Genomic DNA, 17,546 nt, shown 5'->3' on the forward strand with positions numbered 1-17,546 from the left:
TTAACTACCGGCATGCTTGATCATATAATTCAAAAAAGACTAACAATATGCACATTATGAAACATAACATAATGTCCAAGTGTGTTGAGTGTATCTCCCTCGAAAAGCTATCTAAATCATATGACACCAAAAATAAAATACGCTAATATATAGACAAATCACCTTGTATATCTGAGTACTCCACAATGTATTTTAACGATAATTAACAATCAATGACATAAATAGATAGGACCAAATTCAATGTCAATTGTGAAGCAACAAAATCACAAGTCCTCCTTATTTTTTTAGACCATTTGACTTTTGACTCTAGGAATAACATTTTTAAGTCCAAAAGATATTGCACGTGATAACATGAGTCAATAAATTTACACATCATTGTAATGCTCCTACCTCAAGCTACTATATATGTAGAGAACATACAATAAATTGATTAAACATCTTAAATTTCAATCACTTGGTCACTTGGGTGGACTAACATGCTTCAAGATCACGTAGCCTACTACCTCTATAGAAGGAATGACAGTTTTATTTGTCCTGATAATGTGTAACAAATTTATATTCATTTTCAGCAGCTATAGACATAAAATTTTCTCATTTCAATCGAATACATACTTCTAACACACACACACACAATAGAAAGAAAGCCATAACTAAATGGCAGTAGTACCTACTAAACTACTCTCTTCCGGACTTTGCCTGCATCGGCCTCGTATAAAACTATTAATTTTTAGTGTTAGTTTACATATAAAGAAAATATTTTTGGTTATATGGATTATAAGAATATCCTCCAATTAAATATTAGCTATATGTACACATGTATATGTGTATATATGTAGCGTACCCTTTCCCAAGTGACAACCATTCCACCAAACCCAAACCCAACTTCAGCCAGAACTCTATGAGGCCAGGCCCAGGCTCATCACATCATGCAAACCCCACCCAACTTCAGAACTAGAAGGAACGAAATGGACATACTTTCACCCTCTGTTGAACCAAAAAAAATAGGCTGCAGCAACAGACGGTAAACATAAATACATACTACTACTGCTCCTACATCAAGAGGATATTAACAATTATAAATATTTGATCTTCTGCTAAACCCACAGTTTGAGAATGGCAAAAGAGAGTTGTCATTTTGAACAAGAAACGACAATCTATCTGTAACCCATATACTCTATATTGTATACAACATCCCCGAGCCCGGCATCTGAACCCCATACCCCGGAAACACCTTGTTGAATCCTAGTCTCTCATTTCTCTGAATTTCTGCCATTCCTACTTCATTCCTGACCTGGAGTTGGACCTCATCCAGATGGGGCCAGCACCCGCCGCCGTTTGAAATGCATCCACTCCCATATTTCTGCTTCGACAATGGAGTAAACAGAGATGGATTATACATCTGGCATTGCTCCATAAGCCTTGACGATAGATCAAATCTGTCACTCATGACAGAAAATCCATTTCCAAGGAAACCAGAAAAGCTTAGTTCCCGATGTGCAGATGGGGTCTCCTGCATGGGAAATTTTGGGTTGTGATGTGCAGATACAGGTTCCTGCATCAAGAGCCAAAGTTTTGCCTCATCGTCATACATGGTAGGTTGGGACGTACATGTTGGCCTCGTCTCTAAGCCTGAATTATTTAACACAGTTGTTCCTTTAGCACCAACAACTAATATGGCAGGATCAATAAAATCCAAATTAGGAGTGTTGTTGACATTTCCTGCAGACAGTGCTCGGTGCTGATTGTTTGGGGAAGAAGAGGTCTTAACCAACGGAGTCCCTGAGGTGCCAAGTGTTGAAGAGAGGTTTAGATGTGCAGAAAAAGATTAATTCATCATGTAACCTTCAGCGAGAGGGGGAGAGAGAGAGAGAGCCATACCAGAGGTGGCACTAAGAACCGGGTGTGTTCTCTCACACCCAGAAAACCCAGGTGGTTCTTTGGAAGGCATTGAAAATCCCTGGGGAGTTGAACTTAGAGATCTGGACACTAACAGAAATCACAAGGAAAAATTAAAATGTGTCCCACAACTTGATATATAACATCACATGGAATTTGACATTAAGCAGGCAAAATGCTGAAGGCATAACATAACATCTAGCTGCTGTATGTAGTCACGTATAAATGGTAGCGAGACCAACAATGCCATATTACATAACCAAACACATTGCAGCTTTTCGAGGAAATTTATGAGAAATGGAAAATTGTTAAAGGTTCTGATCAGAAAAAAAAAATTCCAATATTCATTCGTGTATTTTCTGCACAACAAAATAAAGAAATGCTTATTGACACATTGGCAACTTCTATTCCCCAAGCCAAAAGATCCCAACAGACTAGTTAATTCCTCCACTCAATGACTAGCTGTAAATAATTGAAGTCGTACCAAAATTTCAATTCCATAAATGATTAGGATGACCATGTGATTTTTCTAAGAACATAATATAAATTTGCCCAAAGATGGGAACCTTTGAAAGAACAATCTGTTACAAGCTACTAAAATCAGGGACCAAAATTTGAACAGCTTTTTTTTTTTTTTTTTGCGAGCGCTAAACAGAACCATCAAATGGAGGATTGATGGAAACAGTGTTATTAAAGGTCCAAGACGCACTAAGGCGCAAAAGAGTGTTGGAGCCTAAAGCACAAGGTGCAAGGCGAGGCGCATGCTAACTAAAATATATATATATATATATATCCTAGTTGAAGAATAACATATAAAATAGATCCTAACTCCTAATAACATATTAACAAGAATATAATCAAGGAAATTAAGAGCCTGTTCTCTTTGTTTTTGAGCTGTTTTCTGTTTTCAGTTTTCCAAAACACCCAAAACACGTTTACTTACCCATTTTCAAAAATGTATTTTTCAAAACACCAAAAAATTAACACACAAAACTGAAAACGCCAAAAACACATTTTGGCTGTTTTCAGCCAAAAACACGGTGCAAACCCAAAACACAGAAAACGCTGCCTCTGCCTTTCAGTCCACTTTCTGCCTCTGCCTTTCAGAGTTCTGTATTCTCATCTCTCTCTCTCTTCTGTATTCTCTTCATTCTTCTCCTCTTCCACAGAGAACACCATCGTCGACCAAGATCAGCTATTCCGATCGCCGCTGTTGGTTCTCCTCCTGGCCACCATTGCCTGAGATCAGCCCCCTCCGACGGCTGCCGTTCGTCCTCAGCCAGATCCGTTCGTCCCTTCCTCTGTTTGTTTAATTGTTGGCTGTTGGGTGATTGTGTTAGAGGTTCCTCCCAACACAGACATGCGCACATAGGTGATTTATGTTTGTTTTCAACTTTGTGCTTCTTGTTTGGCTGCCCAGATAAATGAGAGAAAAAGGAATTTCTATGGGGTTTATGTTATTTATTGTCTACTGTTGAAGTAAAACGAAAACATCTAAGGATGTTGAGTCATGTTCTCTTATCTTAACTGATGGTTTTGTATATTAAATTATTAAATTTTAAATAATAATTAAATTTTAATAGTATATTAGCACTAAACTATTTTAATTTAAATAATAATTAAATTTAATGAGTAAAATATCATAAAATAATTTTTCCCAAAATTTCAAAATAGCCACATTTTCAGTTTTTAGTTTTGAAAATCAGTTTCTCAGAATGACAAAGAGATTGCGTTTTCAAAAATCTCAAAACAAACACACAAAACTCAAAATGAATTCAAAACTCAAAACTGAAAAATAAAACATAAAGAGAACATCACCTAAAAAATTCAACATATACTCATGAAAAGAACAATAAAAAATACCAAAAAACGCAATCTAAAAGTCTTTTTAAATCAACTTAAATTAAATCTTAAACAATTTATAAGTCTTAAATCTTAATAAGATTAAGTAATTATGCATTTTAAATAATCTAAAAAATCATCCTCATCATCAAGATCAAACATTTCCATATTTTCATCATTAGAAGCATCATCTCTAATATCTTCTTCCACATCATCTCCCTCTCCATCTTCATCTAGTTCAAATTCAATTAGAGCATTTGAAGTAGTAACCCTTTTACTCATTGTCAAATTTGTAGTTGAAGCAATAAATTTAAACCCTAAATAGTAAAAAATTAAATAAAGTAATAAGCAGTAAAATAAAAATCCTAAAAAACAGTTAAAAAAGCCTAAGTGCACCTAGGCCCAAGGCACCTTGGGCCTAGGCGTGCCTGGGCGCTCCTTGATGGTCTGCACCCACCAAGAATGCTTCCAGGCACCCCTAGGTGCCTAGGCGCGCTTTTAATAACACTGGATGGAAGCATGCAGAGATGACTGCTAAAATACCAAAAAAGCATCCCAATAGATAATACTGCCAGTTAGTAAGCACAGTTTTGTATATAATACATAAAACTAGAAACATCAAGCAGAAGCTGCAGAAGAGAGTAGATCAGGAAATGCAGTCCTTTGAAATGTATTAAGCTTTAGGAAGCAGATAGGGAGCAGATAGGAAGCATCAAGACATCCTTTTTAACGTGCATGAGCTTCATTGCAACAGCTCACAAACATGCACAAGAGACAGACTACTTGTAGGAATGGGGGAAGAGAGTCTCCAAGAATCCATGTGGTCTGGCCGGACATATATACATGTGGGCATTACAGAGATTGAAATATTGTGCATGATAATATATGGTCTACACTTTAATCATTGGAGTTAAAATAATATTATCCGATGAGTATCACTAGTGAAAAGAAAAGAATGATCAGATGAGCTACCTTCCAAGAATTTAGTTTATTTTGCATCTAGAATAACAGATTCAGTGAAATATTAAAACTCGAGTGCTAACAGTTTTATCTTCAGCTACCTCCATAATGCGGATAAATTTGCCACTTATTCTCAAATTTGGAAGGTTCTGTAAAAAATCCACTCAAACATCCCAGAGAAGAAAACTAACAAAAATCTGCATCACAGTATCCAATAAAAGAATAGGGGCATTTTCAACCAGGTAGACTCAACTTGGCACTTCCTTGAATGATCAATGGAATACAGACTGCAAGAACACCAAAAGAGCAAGAATGACACAAATATCTTACAGAGTAATAAAGTCACATGCCAACACAGAAATGCTTGAAATATGAGTGATATAGAAGCGCTATTCAGAAGATCCTATAGAATGCAAACAACCACTTGACTAGAACATCTTCAAGATTTTCTCTCAAATAAGTGAATCAAATCTTCAAAATATGCAGCAAGCAATCAGAGGTAGAGAACTAAAAAAAAGGTTTGCCTTGATTTGAAGATGAAGCAAAATCTAAGAAAACAAAATGCGCAACTAGCCTTCAGTATAACAAACAAGATAACAGTAATGTTAAATAAGATGATAGTACTCCTAAAGAACTAATACTTACAAAAATGAAAATAAAAATCATAAAAAAACAATTACCACAAAGATGAGGCCCATGCAAGTAATGATCATCATTTTTCATGGAATCCAGAAGGTAAGAATAGTTCTCTGACACCTGATCCATTTTATTGGCAGGGTAGTCCAAAACAGTTGCCTGGTTTGAAGAATTCTCCTCTTTGGCAAATGAGAACCTGGATTCATCACCATTACGAAAATTCCAAGTACCATGACACCCACCAGTTCCCTCAAGCAATTCGTGAAAGGTCAAGGACTTGTCACAAGAATCAAAGTCCAGTGACAAGATATTTGAGATTATACTGCTTTCAACCACATCTACCGCAGAACGGTCATCATCATTGGTAACATTATCGTCATCAAGCCTTCTCAACTGTTCTACTATATCCTCAGTGTAGAAAAAGTTAGAACATCTCAAAATCTCCTCTGATTCAGTGGAACTGTCGGATTTCCTGTCATCGCATCCATCCATCAAAACTGAATTTACGCATTTAAAGGGTATAGAAGCTTTATCAACATGATTACGTATGGGGCTCTGATCCACGTCAGATGAAGGAAACACAGAAGATCCCTGAATTAAGCAGTCAGAACCATTTGATCTCTGATCATCAACTGATGGTAAATCTTCTCTCCCATCACAGCATGAATTGGGCAATACTTGTCTTTGTGAATCAAAAATCAAGTGAGATTGGTCTTCTGCAATGCATGCATCACTGTGTGTAAAATCAGCTCTGGGGAATATTGAAAACTTTGAATGTTTGCCAAACGATCTGATAGAGTATCCCTGAGAATCTTTATCCCTTGTCACTCCAATGGGTGAATAACTTGAAGATGAAAACTTATATAGCATAGAATTAGAGGATCTACCATCAACGTGTTTGCCTCTATCAATTGTTTCTGATGAGAAGTCAGAGCATAAGTTTAAAATCTTCCCATCTTCAGCTACATTCCCAACTTTTTCTGGACCAGAACTAGACCGTCCAACGATATCTACAAAAGTTCTATTAGGTGCTTTAATGTCTCCATCCTTATCTTTGGTTGAAAGGGAGCAAGTCATTTTTCCAGTTGGAGATACTGTAGCATGAGTTGTTTCCTAGATAACCACAAGAAACACTTCTGATTAGGCGGTGAAAAATTCTTAAATCAGTTCAACTATTCTCCTTTGTGGAAGATAAAGAAGAATTCAAAAGAGGATTGCTGTGAAGACTCCTAAATTCCAGGAGACAAGATTTATAAAGATAAGGATTTACATTGGCCTATAGCGTTGAGAAAGGGAGTACGATCATGCACTCAACACCCCATTCACAACTACATTTCCTACAAAGGTCTCTCGCCTAATTTCAATGTTTTTATATCAAATATCAGTAAGGTGCAGGTTCCTAGAACAATTCAAGAGGCTTTTCAACATCCTAAGTGGAAGGAGGCAGTTCTTGAGGAAATGAAGGCTTTAAAGAGGAATGGGACTTGGGTAATTACTGAATTACCTCCCGAAAAACATCCTGTAGGTTGCAAGTGGGTATTTACAATTAAATACTGAGAAAATGGAGAAATTGATAGGAATAAGGCTCGTCTAGTGGCAAAAGCGTTCACTCAATCTTATAGTATAGATTACCAAGAGACTTTTGCTTCAATAACAAAATTGAATACTATCAAAGTCTTACTGTCCCTAGCTGTAAACCTGGATTGGCCACTCTACCAATTGGATGTGAAGAATGCCTTTTTAAATGGAGACCTCGAAGAAGAGGTATATATGGAAATCCCTCATGGATTTGAAACTAATCTCACAAGGAACAAGATATGCAAACTAAGGAGATCACTATATAGGCTCAAACAATCTCCTAGAGATTGGTTTGAGAAATTTACAAAAGCAGTCAAGAAATATGGATATGTTCAATATTAGGCAAACTAGACCTTATTCATCAAAAATTCCTTGGAAGGTAAAATATCCATACTTATTGTATATGTTGATGATATAATTGTTACAGGAGACAATATTTCTAAAATCAAGAAGCTTAAAGAAGTGTTGGCAAAAGAATTTGAAATCAAGGATCTTGGAAGCCTAAGGAATTTCTTAGGTATGGAAGTTGCAAGGTCCAAAGAAGGAATATCAGTTTCTCAAGGAAAGTATATCCTAGATCTCCTTACTGAAACAGGAATGTTGGGATGCAAACCAATTGATACACCAATGGAAACCACTTTAAAGTTGGATGTGGGCAAAGAAAGTGCTCCAATGGACAAAGGAAGATATCAAAAATTAGTGGGAAAACTTATATACTTGTCTCATACAAGACTGGATATAGGCTTTCCCGTGAGTGTAGTAAGCCAATTCATAAATGATCCTAGAGAAGGACATTTGGAAGTTGTATATCGGATTCTGAGATATCTTAAGATGACATCAAGCAAAGGGCTAATGTTTAGGAAAACTACTACTCGAGAGGTGAAGATTTACAGTGATGCTGATTGAGCAGGATCAATTTGTGATAGAAGGTCAACCTCCGGATATTGCTCATTTGTTTGGGGAAATTTAGTTACTTGGTGCAATAAGAAGCAATCTGTGGTATCTAGGAGCAGCACAGAGGCTGAATTTAGGGCTATGGCCCATGGGTTTTGTGAGGGTATATGGCTAAAACGATTGCTACAAGAGTTACAGGTATCTATGACACAACCAATACAAGTATTATGTGACGACCAATCAGCTATCAGTATTGCCAAAGACCTAATCTACCATGACCGAACAAAACATGTCGAAATTGACAGGCACTTCATTAAAGAGAAGTTAGAAGGTGTTTTTCAGCTGAACTATACTTCTACAAATAGCCAAGTTGCAGATATTCTAACTAAGCCACTACCAAGAAGAGTGTTTGATGAGCCAAGTACCAAGCTTGGCCTGAATAATATATTCAGCCCAGCTTAAGAGGGAGTGTGGAAGATAAAGAAGAATTCAAAAGAGGATTGCTGTGAAGACTCCTAAATTACAGGAGATAAGATTTATAAAGATAAAATTATCTAGTTCTAATTATTCTCCTAAATTTTAGAGGTAGAATATTTGTATTTTAGATAGAATAAATATCTTGTAAAGTAAATTAGATTAGACTCCTACATCATGTAGATGTCTTGTGTATATATTGATATCATATCCAAGGGCAATAACATAACTATTATTCTCCCTATAATTGATTTTCTGCATCCTTCAATTTTTAGCCATACAAATATTTCTATTACAATAAAACTGAGTTTATATTTTTCATGGCATGGAAAATATTTCTTGAACTACAGAATTTTGGAAAGCAACGAGTCTTACTTTATGGGCACTTCTGACAATAACTGTGTCAGTGGGAACACCACTGCTGTTGAAGGGATCATCTAGAGGAGGAGGCAACATATTCCCTGAGCGCTGTTGCATATCATGCGTAGCACCTACAATTTGGTGGACTCTATTCCTGTAAAACCAAAATGCACAACCAAATGACAAAACAATAACTTTTCCACCATAGAGTACTTAAGGCAAACGCAAAACCAGAGAACACTCTGAAGAGTCTGAAACAAACCCAGAGTTCAAAACAGAAAGGAAAGAGTATAAATTCTGAATGACAACTAAAACCAAGAGAAAAATAAAACCAGTGAAACCAAACTGAAAAACATTTGCTACGGAAACAACTTAAAATCACAGCTAAAAAACATACAGTTGCAGACTTTGCAGACATGATTAAAGCTAGGCTAAAATCATAATAGTTTCAGAGTGACTAACCACAAATACAGAGAATTCCATAATGAGATGTTTGCAAATACATTCCTTAAAAGAAACTCTCAAAAAAATGTGTAAAGGGGAGAAAATTCAAGAGATGAGAAAGCAAAATATCGCAGAAACACTACTATAGAACCATGTTGGTCAAGTGAGGGAGTCAGCATGAAGTTGAGCAGAAATTTTCACAGAATTCTACAACACAGAAGCTGGCTGAGCAAAATGCTTCTTAGCAAGCTACCAGGTGTCATTTGTGGGGCAATGTTAAGGATGGATTTGTTTCATGCTGTGCGCATATAAGAGGAGGACAGAAAAGAAGATTATTTGTTTTACTATTAGCAGTAGGCAGTTTATTCTCAGTTACTTATGTGGCTAGTTAGTTTTAATTCTGTTTCAACAAACAGCAGTGTTTGCTCAGTTTGTTACTGCCAGCTGTCAGTAACAGTTGCTTTGTTAGAAACTCTGTTGAGGAATATATAAACTCAACAAGTCTCATTGTATCATTGAGATTCAGCCTTTTATCCCAAAATTCTCTCTATTTTCTCTTCTTTTCCTTCTTCTTCTTCCTTTACAAGTCAACTTCACAATTCTCACACCTGCTATTGGTGTGATTTGGAAGATTATCAAAACTTCTGCATGCCTCAAAGACAGTCAAGTTGCATTATTAATCAACACTTACATATGATAGCATCCCAAATTGGCAGAGAGACCATTGTGCATGACTTACTTATACAGCATTGGTGGAGCCTCTCTCTCAAACATTTGTCATATCCATGTGCTAGAAAAATCAGAACATACACATAAATGCAGTCTATAGATTTGCTCTCATGCAAGGAAAATTGTGAATTGAGACCAAGTGGTGAAGTTTGAGGAGAGGGGGGCGGGGGGGGGGGGGGTGTATTAACTGGAAACTCACAACAGCAACTGGCAAAGTTAAATGGACATAGGAGGAATGGTTTATTTTGTTCAGTTTTCTACTCTAACAACAGAAGCTAATGTTGTGGAAGATAATGCTATCTATCAAATGCTAAAAGGTTTGATCCCCAAAACACAAAAAAGACTAACATTGCATTTTAAAGTTACAGTACTCCACACAGATTTTCCAACCAATTGAAAGATATTCAGGAGAAAGTAACTTCAGCATGTAGTACCTTGTGTGAACTGCAGCTTCTTCATCTTTGCCAAAACTATCTTCTTCAGCACCAATACTATGTAAATATAAACAAGTTGGATTTGTGCAAGGCTGGACCAGCAGAAACACCAAAATCAGTGGGAACAATAAATTTGACTATTTTTTATTCAAAGTTCAAACCTATTAAAAGTTCATCCATACCACATTTCTCAACCATGCATGGCAATACTTTGCAGTACCAAATGATGCTCTGCAAAAACAATTTTCCAATTTTCATCCAAACAGCAAGTGAAAGAGTATTCAAGCAATTAGAGAAACAAGGTAGATCCTTACCTTAACAACCTACCTTCCAGGACAAAACCATGTACAGACTGAATGCAGCGAATGGCCTCCTCCTCTTTCGAGTAAGTAATATATCTGGAAACGATCTTAAAGGAATCAAATTTGTTGACAGAAAACTACACCATATATGACGCATACATCCTTTTACAAAATCAATGGATCAAACTATTAAACTATTAATAAGCACTTTGGTACATGATAATACTATATGGTGATCAAAATTGCAAGTCAGATTGCATAAGGATGCTTGCCAACACAAAGAATGCCTTCAAATTTGCAAGTCAGATTCCAGTATGACCATGTTGTAATATCAACATAGAATTATTCTCCTTCAAACTACATGTTAAAGTAATATTCTGATTGTCTCCTTCAAAATACATGTTAAAGTGATATTATGATTGAACTATATACCAAAGTGATATTTTGATCAATCAGACAAGCACATGACAAGAATACTTGAATTCGTTACATTCCCTAAAATCTCCACCAGATTTTTTTCCCACTTAAGGAACCCAGAATCTGGTTGGTCCATCCAATACTCAAGTTCCCTATCTGGAAACCAGAATTAACACATTGTTACCACACCAGGTAGCTGAAATACAGCCCAATCGGGCTGCACCATTGTTATCTCCATACTTAATGTTTTTCTTTTTCATTTTATTTTTAGGTAAACTAATAGGACCAAATTTTGAATGTCAGTAACAAGTTAATGCATCCAAGCCACACACTGCCCTGAGCGATACATCATTATTGTGTTTTTCATTCATGAGGACCAAAAACCATTTCTTTATAACTTCCTTTTGAACATAGTAAAAGTGCATAAGTAATCACTTAATCTTTATCACGTCGGGAAGCTCAAAATACAGCACATTGGACACCATAAACCCTTTAAGACACTTATACTATAACCTCAAATATTTTAAAAAAATAGAAAAAATATATATAAAGAAAGACAGTAATGGCCAAGTTTACTTCGACTGGTTGAGTCCAATTGCACAACAATAGATAGCAGCAACATGAAATAATAGAGAATTATAAACAAATAAACCTCTAAATCAACAGAAGATAAAGAGTGTCATTCCAAGTGCTATGACAATAACGGTCATCTTATTTCTAGGCATGGTATCCTCCCTAACAAGATACTCCATCAACAGCTAAAATGAAAATCATGCAAAAAACACACTTAAAAGCTTGCATCAACTCAATTACTTGCATATATTGGTGTCACAAAACACACTCTATGACAAAATATGCCACCTAATTTTTAATGCATGGGTATTGCCCCAAATTCATCTATTGAACAAGTATCGAAATACAATGCAGATACAAAATGGAATAAAATAATAAGTTCTCCCCAGAAGCACAAAGGAAAGATTAGCATGAAATAAAAACAGAACCAGGATAGAAATGAATCACTTTAATGAACAACAGAGCAAGGACACATGCCTAGACATGCAACAACTTGACTTTAAAGGTGTCTGAATACAAGTGAAGCCTCCAAACCATATATAAAGAATTAGGATCCCAGAGTAAACTCCCATCAATAGCAAAACATCTGGAGACTATAAAATGGATTTACATATGATACGAAGTAATAGCGAGCAAATCATAGAGGACCAAGAGAATACAGGAATGTTGCTATTTAGGTTGAAAGAGCCTTACACACTACATGTGTCATTGACAAATTGCTGAACAGCCCCACCTGTTGTACGAGATAGGGAAACCTTAGACACTTTGCCATATTGACCAAAGTACTCCTTCCTCTGTAAGAGCTGTTCAAATAAACAAAAGTACTGAGTGTCTAAGGTGAACCAAAAAAAAAAGTATCAACTCAAGGAGGTGTAGGCTAATGACTCAACCCAATACAAGAAGACTTAAGTTGAAATAAGAAAGACATAAAAGAGTAGAGAAGATCCACACATCTTCATCAGCTAGACTAAGAGGAAGCCCAATCACATATGCCATTTTTCGCTGAATCACTCTAACACTGCTCAAGTCCTTTACTTCAGATTTTCTTGGCTTCACCTTCTGCGGCTTACCTTTCCGATCTTTCATTGTTGATGCCATCCTAATCAAAAGCATTTACTGTAAGATTTTGTTCCTAATTCACTAGTAAAATAATACTGGTCATGAAAGAATAGCAACCTTTCACAATTCGCTTCCATCCCTACAATTTTTTCCTTATCATAAGGTGTCCGGCAGGCAGGGCATCTTCCTTCAGTCTCATCTTTATCTGCCATGTCCATTATGTGATGCCAACACCAAACACACACCTGTAATTATATTCAAAACAATAAAATGAATTAATTGTTCGTAAAACACATGACTTCAAATTGTCTCAGTGCTGAACAAAGTCACAAATAGCAATTTAACAGTCATAGTTATCTTATTTATTTAGTTAGTGATAAATATTGCCACGTCATAGTTACAAATGCACTTAAATTAAATATTCCATCATGTGAGAAAGCAATCATATATACACAATTCAAAGCAGTAAAAGCAGAAGACAGGAAAAACAAAACTACAGCTAGACAAGGTTAATCCCAACTGTTGCAAACCTACAAAGAGGAGGAGAGAGAGCTCAAGCTCCTCCACATATTCAATTCTTATTAATCAAAAAAAAAAAATCATGATTTGATTTATTAATAAGTCATACTTATAGGCTTGATAAAACTTCAAAAACAAGTAGGACTCTTTTAAGTCTAATCCTATCTAAGATAGTAACTTAATATCACCTAATTCTAACATAATCTATTAAAAATTCTAATAGAAGAACATATCATGATACCACAGCAAGTAATAAAGCATCCCATTCAGACAAGAACCCATGCTTTAAACTCCCACACTAGCCACAAAAGAACAAATCACGATACAAAACAAAAATTTTATTACAAGATTGAATTCAGTCCAATCCACTGTCCAGAGCAAATAATTGTTTCTTTCATCAATCTTACAATACATAGGATATAATGGTCTCATATAGAATTTGGTTATGAATAGAGATGGCCAAAGATTTAGAATTCATGTAACTGACTTCACCTAATAGGATTAAGATGTGATTATGGTTGTATCTAACATGATAAATGGTGTTACCCATATACCAAATTTCTGAGCACTGGTTCAAACAGTTGTTTGTGTGGACTCTGTTTATAGTATTAGTAAGTTAATGTGGATCAGAAAACAAAGGCATACAACTTCCACATTCAAACAGGGGTACAAAATATACTTCAAATCAATCAAGAACCAGAAGCATTCGCAAGTCCTGATGCATTGTTCTATTTCCATGTAAAAAGATAAGACAACATTTCTCTTGATATATAAATGACAGACAACATTTCTCTTGATATATAAATGACAGACAACATTTCTAATATAAAGACACTATAAGACATGATCGAAAAATCAAAAAAACAAAAACAAAAATCTAAGCACGCCCATATATGCAAAAAAGAAGACTCCAATGAACAATGTTCCATATCAAAATAGCAAACAAAAAAGATTAAAAAAAAGGGAAGAAAAGAAAAGAATGCGGGCTTTTACAAACCTCGTAACCACATCTGCAGGGCTTCAATTGCTGATCAGTCCAGTCCATTTCCTCGGCACATAGAGGGCACTTCTTCTCTTCTTCGCTGCTCATGATTGCCTTGATCACCCATAACCCACAGTCAAAACAAAAAACAAAAACCAAGAAAGGCATATACGCATACATAATCAGACGCATAAGGTTGTAAGAGTCTAGGAAACCCTATCGAAAACAAAACGAAATCTCCGTACCACCTCTGTTTCCTTGAATGAAGACCAAATTCACGAAAAACATAAACACACGTACATTGCATTCGACGGACAAACCACGGAACCGAAATGTACATCGAAAACCACCATTCACGAAACAAAAGACAAACAACCGAAATTTTTCGAAGAAATTACCGGAAGTAGAAAAAGATACATAAACACATCTATATATCTAAACAAGATACACATTGAGGCGGGTTGATGGAGAGAATGCGATTGAACTTACAGTGGGTTCGATGATCCAAGAACAGAAGGAGAGAGAGAGAGAGAGAGATAGGAGAAGGCAGAAGACAGTACGATAAAGGGTATCGTAAACCGCAGGATAGAGGGGAGTTTGGCTTTCTATGGATGGATGGACGGACGGCTTTTAAAGCTTAGCTGTCTCTCCCTCAGCGAGTTCTGGCCACCGCTTCACAGAAAATGGAATCGGGTGCTTCGCGTCACCCAAAATTGAGTGTACTTTCGATATTTTAATCTATTTTTTAAATTAGCATGCTCCTGAAGTAACTCCATGAAATTGGTAAATAAAATTTTTCTTTTCAATTTTAGCCATTAGGCTATTTGTTAATGTTACCAAATTAGATTAAAAATAAACCAACAATCAAACTAATTAACTACACACAAATATAAAATTTAACGTGAAAAACTTAAATAAAAAAAATTACGAGCAAAAAAAATAAAATATCACTAAATAAATATTAATAATATAAAAGTAATAGTGACACACACTCTTTGTTTGATTTCATATCATCTAAATACCTATTTATAAATCTAAAATCATCTATGAATGAACACAAAAAATCATATCCTAATCAGAAAATAATGCATGAAAATATTTCTCCAAATGAGATAAATCTCACATAAAATCAAATTTGATAAAATCATAATCATAGTCAAATTCGAAATCATAATCACAGTCAAATCAGGAAATCCAATCATAGATGAATAAAAATTTTCAGTCATACTTATCACAAATCTCCATCTTAGTTCTAAATCCACAAACAGAATTATCCAAAATTCTTTCTTTCAACAAAATCACAGAGAATCAATCTCCTTGACGAATACCAACTAAATCCATGCAATGCTTGAATTTTGCAGTAGGGAGAGACTTGGTTAACATATCTATAAGATTATTATGAGTGCTGATTTTTCTCATAGTAACTTCATCACGGGCAATAATATCCTAAATAAAATGATATTACACATCAATGTATTTCGTTTTCTCGTAAAACATTTAATCTTTAGTGAGAAAAATAACATTTTAACTATCACAATAGACTATACTGTCATAAAGATCTTCATTGATTTCACCCATCAACAATTTTAGCCAAATAACGTCTTTAATGGCCTAAGTAATTGCCATATATTCTATTTTTGTAATAGACATGGCAATAGTGGATTATAAGGTAGTTTTCCCGCTGATAGGACAACTACAAATGGTGAAAACATACCTAGTAAGTGATCTTCTCTTGTCATGATCACCTACAAAATCAAAATCAACAAAATCAATAACTCCATCTCTAGTATTTTCAAACTGTAAACAGGCATAAGTGGTACCACATAAATATCAAAAAATTCATTAGACTGTATTCCAATGTTCTTTACCAAGGTTAGCCATATATCTACTAATCACGCTTATTGCATGAGCCAAATTAGGGCGTGTATAAACCATAGCATGCATAATACAACCAACTACATTAGAGTATGGAATTTTTGACATCATGTCAATTTCATTATCTAATTAAGGAGATAAGCTCGATGAAAGCTTAAAATGTACAGCCAACGGAGTACTCATAGGTTTAGCCTTCTACATATTGAATTTGGTTAAGACTTTCTCAACATATCCCTTTTAACTTATATCCAATTTACTTGCCTTCCTATCTCTTGAGATTTGCATTCCTAGTATCTTTTTCATTACTCCCAAATCTTTCATCTCAAATTCTTTGTTGAGTAGAGTTTTCAATCTCCTTATCTCATCCTTATATTTTGATACTAGTAGCATATCATCAATATATAGAAGCAGATATATAGAGGATCCATTCTTGTTCCTTTTAAAATAGACACAACTGTCATAACTGCATCTATTAAAATTATACTTAATCATAAAAGAATTAAACCTTTTATACTATTGCCGAGGAGATTATTTTAGGCTATATAGAGACTTTTTCAACAAGCACACATAATCTTTTTTACCTGGAACTTCAAATGTCACGACCCAAAATTCAACAGCCATGACTGGCACTACCCCTTAAGAAGCCGAAGACTCCAATAAGGGATAGCAAGCCTGCAATACACATATTCCTCTAACATATCAACATTCAATTCATTTACAGAAATATTACCGTAACATGTATACAGAAATTAAGGTGTCATCGGCCCAATACTAAGCATGTACTTACAAAAATCACAAGTTACCAATTCACAACAAGAAGAACTTAAACTTTCCCATGCACAACCCCGTGAAATGACGTGTATATGCTATACCAGAGCGTGGCTAGGGTATTCCGTCAAAATGCATGCCCACTTACAAAATCTGAAATATTAAGGGGTAAGCTTGACACTAGCTTAGTGAGAGGTAACACATATTATAATGGGGGGAAATATAGAATCTATGTAACAAATATAGATTATCATGCCATGACATTTCAAGTAATATATAATATCGAATGAGAGATGATGAATAAATATACACATTGGGAGTAAACCATTTAGAACTAAAATTCACACATATCATTTCCTTGGTGCGGACTATCTTTACACCATTAAGATCCACTTTGGCAGACTATCTCACGTCGGATATAAACATGGATGACAGACTATTTTACACCCATCCAAGGTGGACTATCTCACACCCTAACACATACGTGGTGCACCAACGGCTAACTCTTATTGTGGTTAGCGATACAGAGTTCTAACTGTTACTCCATTTAACACACATTTCATACCAACATTTAGTATTATTAATGCCACATGTAATATATCACATACAGGTATCACCATCCACAATCTACCTTAACAGAAATGCAATCAATCATAAGTGTCAATATTCGCAAAACCATCAATATGGATTCCAATTTCCTCGTATGCAATACACAAAAGAAGTCATGAATAGTATGTATAGCATACTAGAATAATGAAATGTATGAACGCAATAAATACCACCATAATACAATTTACCTACTCA

The 17,546-nt window shown here is 35.4% G+C and overlaps 1 protein-coding gene across 2 annotated transcripts; it reads right to left on the bottom strand.

Annotated features, from left to right (window-relative positions):
- Positions 1–1,007: 1,007 nt before the first annotated feature.
- Positions 1,008–14,736, bottom strand: LOC127810473 (uncharacterized). 2 transcript variants are annotated; one of them, XM_052349985.1, is made up of 12 exons: positions 14,589–14,736; positions 14,115–14,213; positions 12,716–12,843; positions 12,491–12,638; positions 12,233–12,342; positions 10,562–10,645; positions 10,430–10,478; positions 10,248–10,339; positions 8,656–8,794; positions 5,379–6,447; positions 1,879–1,986; positions 1,008–1,779 (listed from the first exon to the last, which is right to left on the bottom strand). In XM_052349985.1, the coding sequence occupies exons 2-12, from the start codon at positions 14,205–14,207 to the stop codon at positions 1,175–1,177; spliced, it is 2,625 nt and encodes an 874-aa protein (XP_052205945.1). In that variant the 5' UTR covers positions 14,208–14,213; positions 14,589–14,736; the 3' UTR covers positions 1,008–1,174. The 2 variants fall into 2 exon arrangements, 1 of the variants encoding a protein (XP_052205945.1); XR_008025456.1 differs by lacking the exon at positions 1,008–1,779 and adding an exon at positions 4,800–4,985.
- Between the last annotated feature and the right edge of the window lie 2,810 nt (positions 14,737–17,546).

This window comes from Diospyros lotus, chromosome 9 (assembly GCF_014633365.1).
Source record: "Diospyros lotus cultivar Yz01 chromosome 9, ASM1463336v1, whole genome shotgun sequence".
Classification (NCBI taxonomy): domain Eukaryota; kingdom Viridiplantae; phylum Streptophyta; class Magnoliopsida; order Ericales; family Ebenaceae; genus Diospyros; species Diospyros lotus.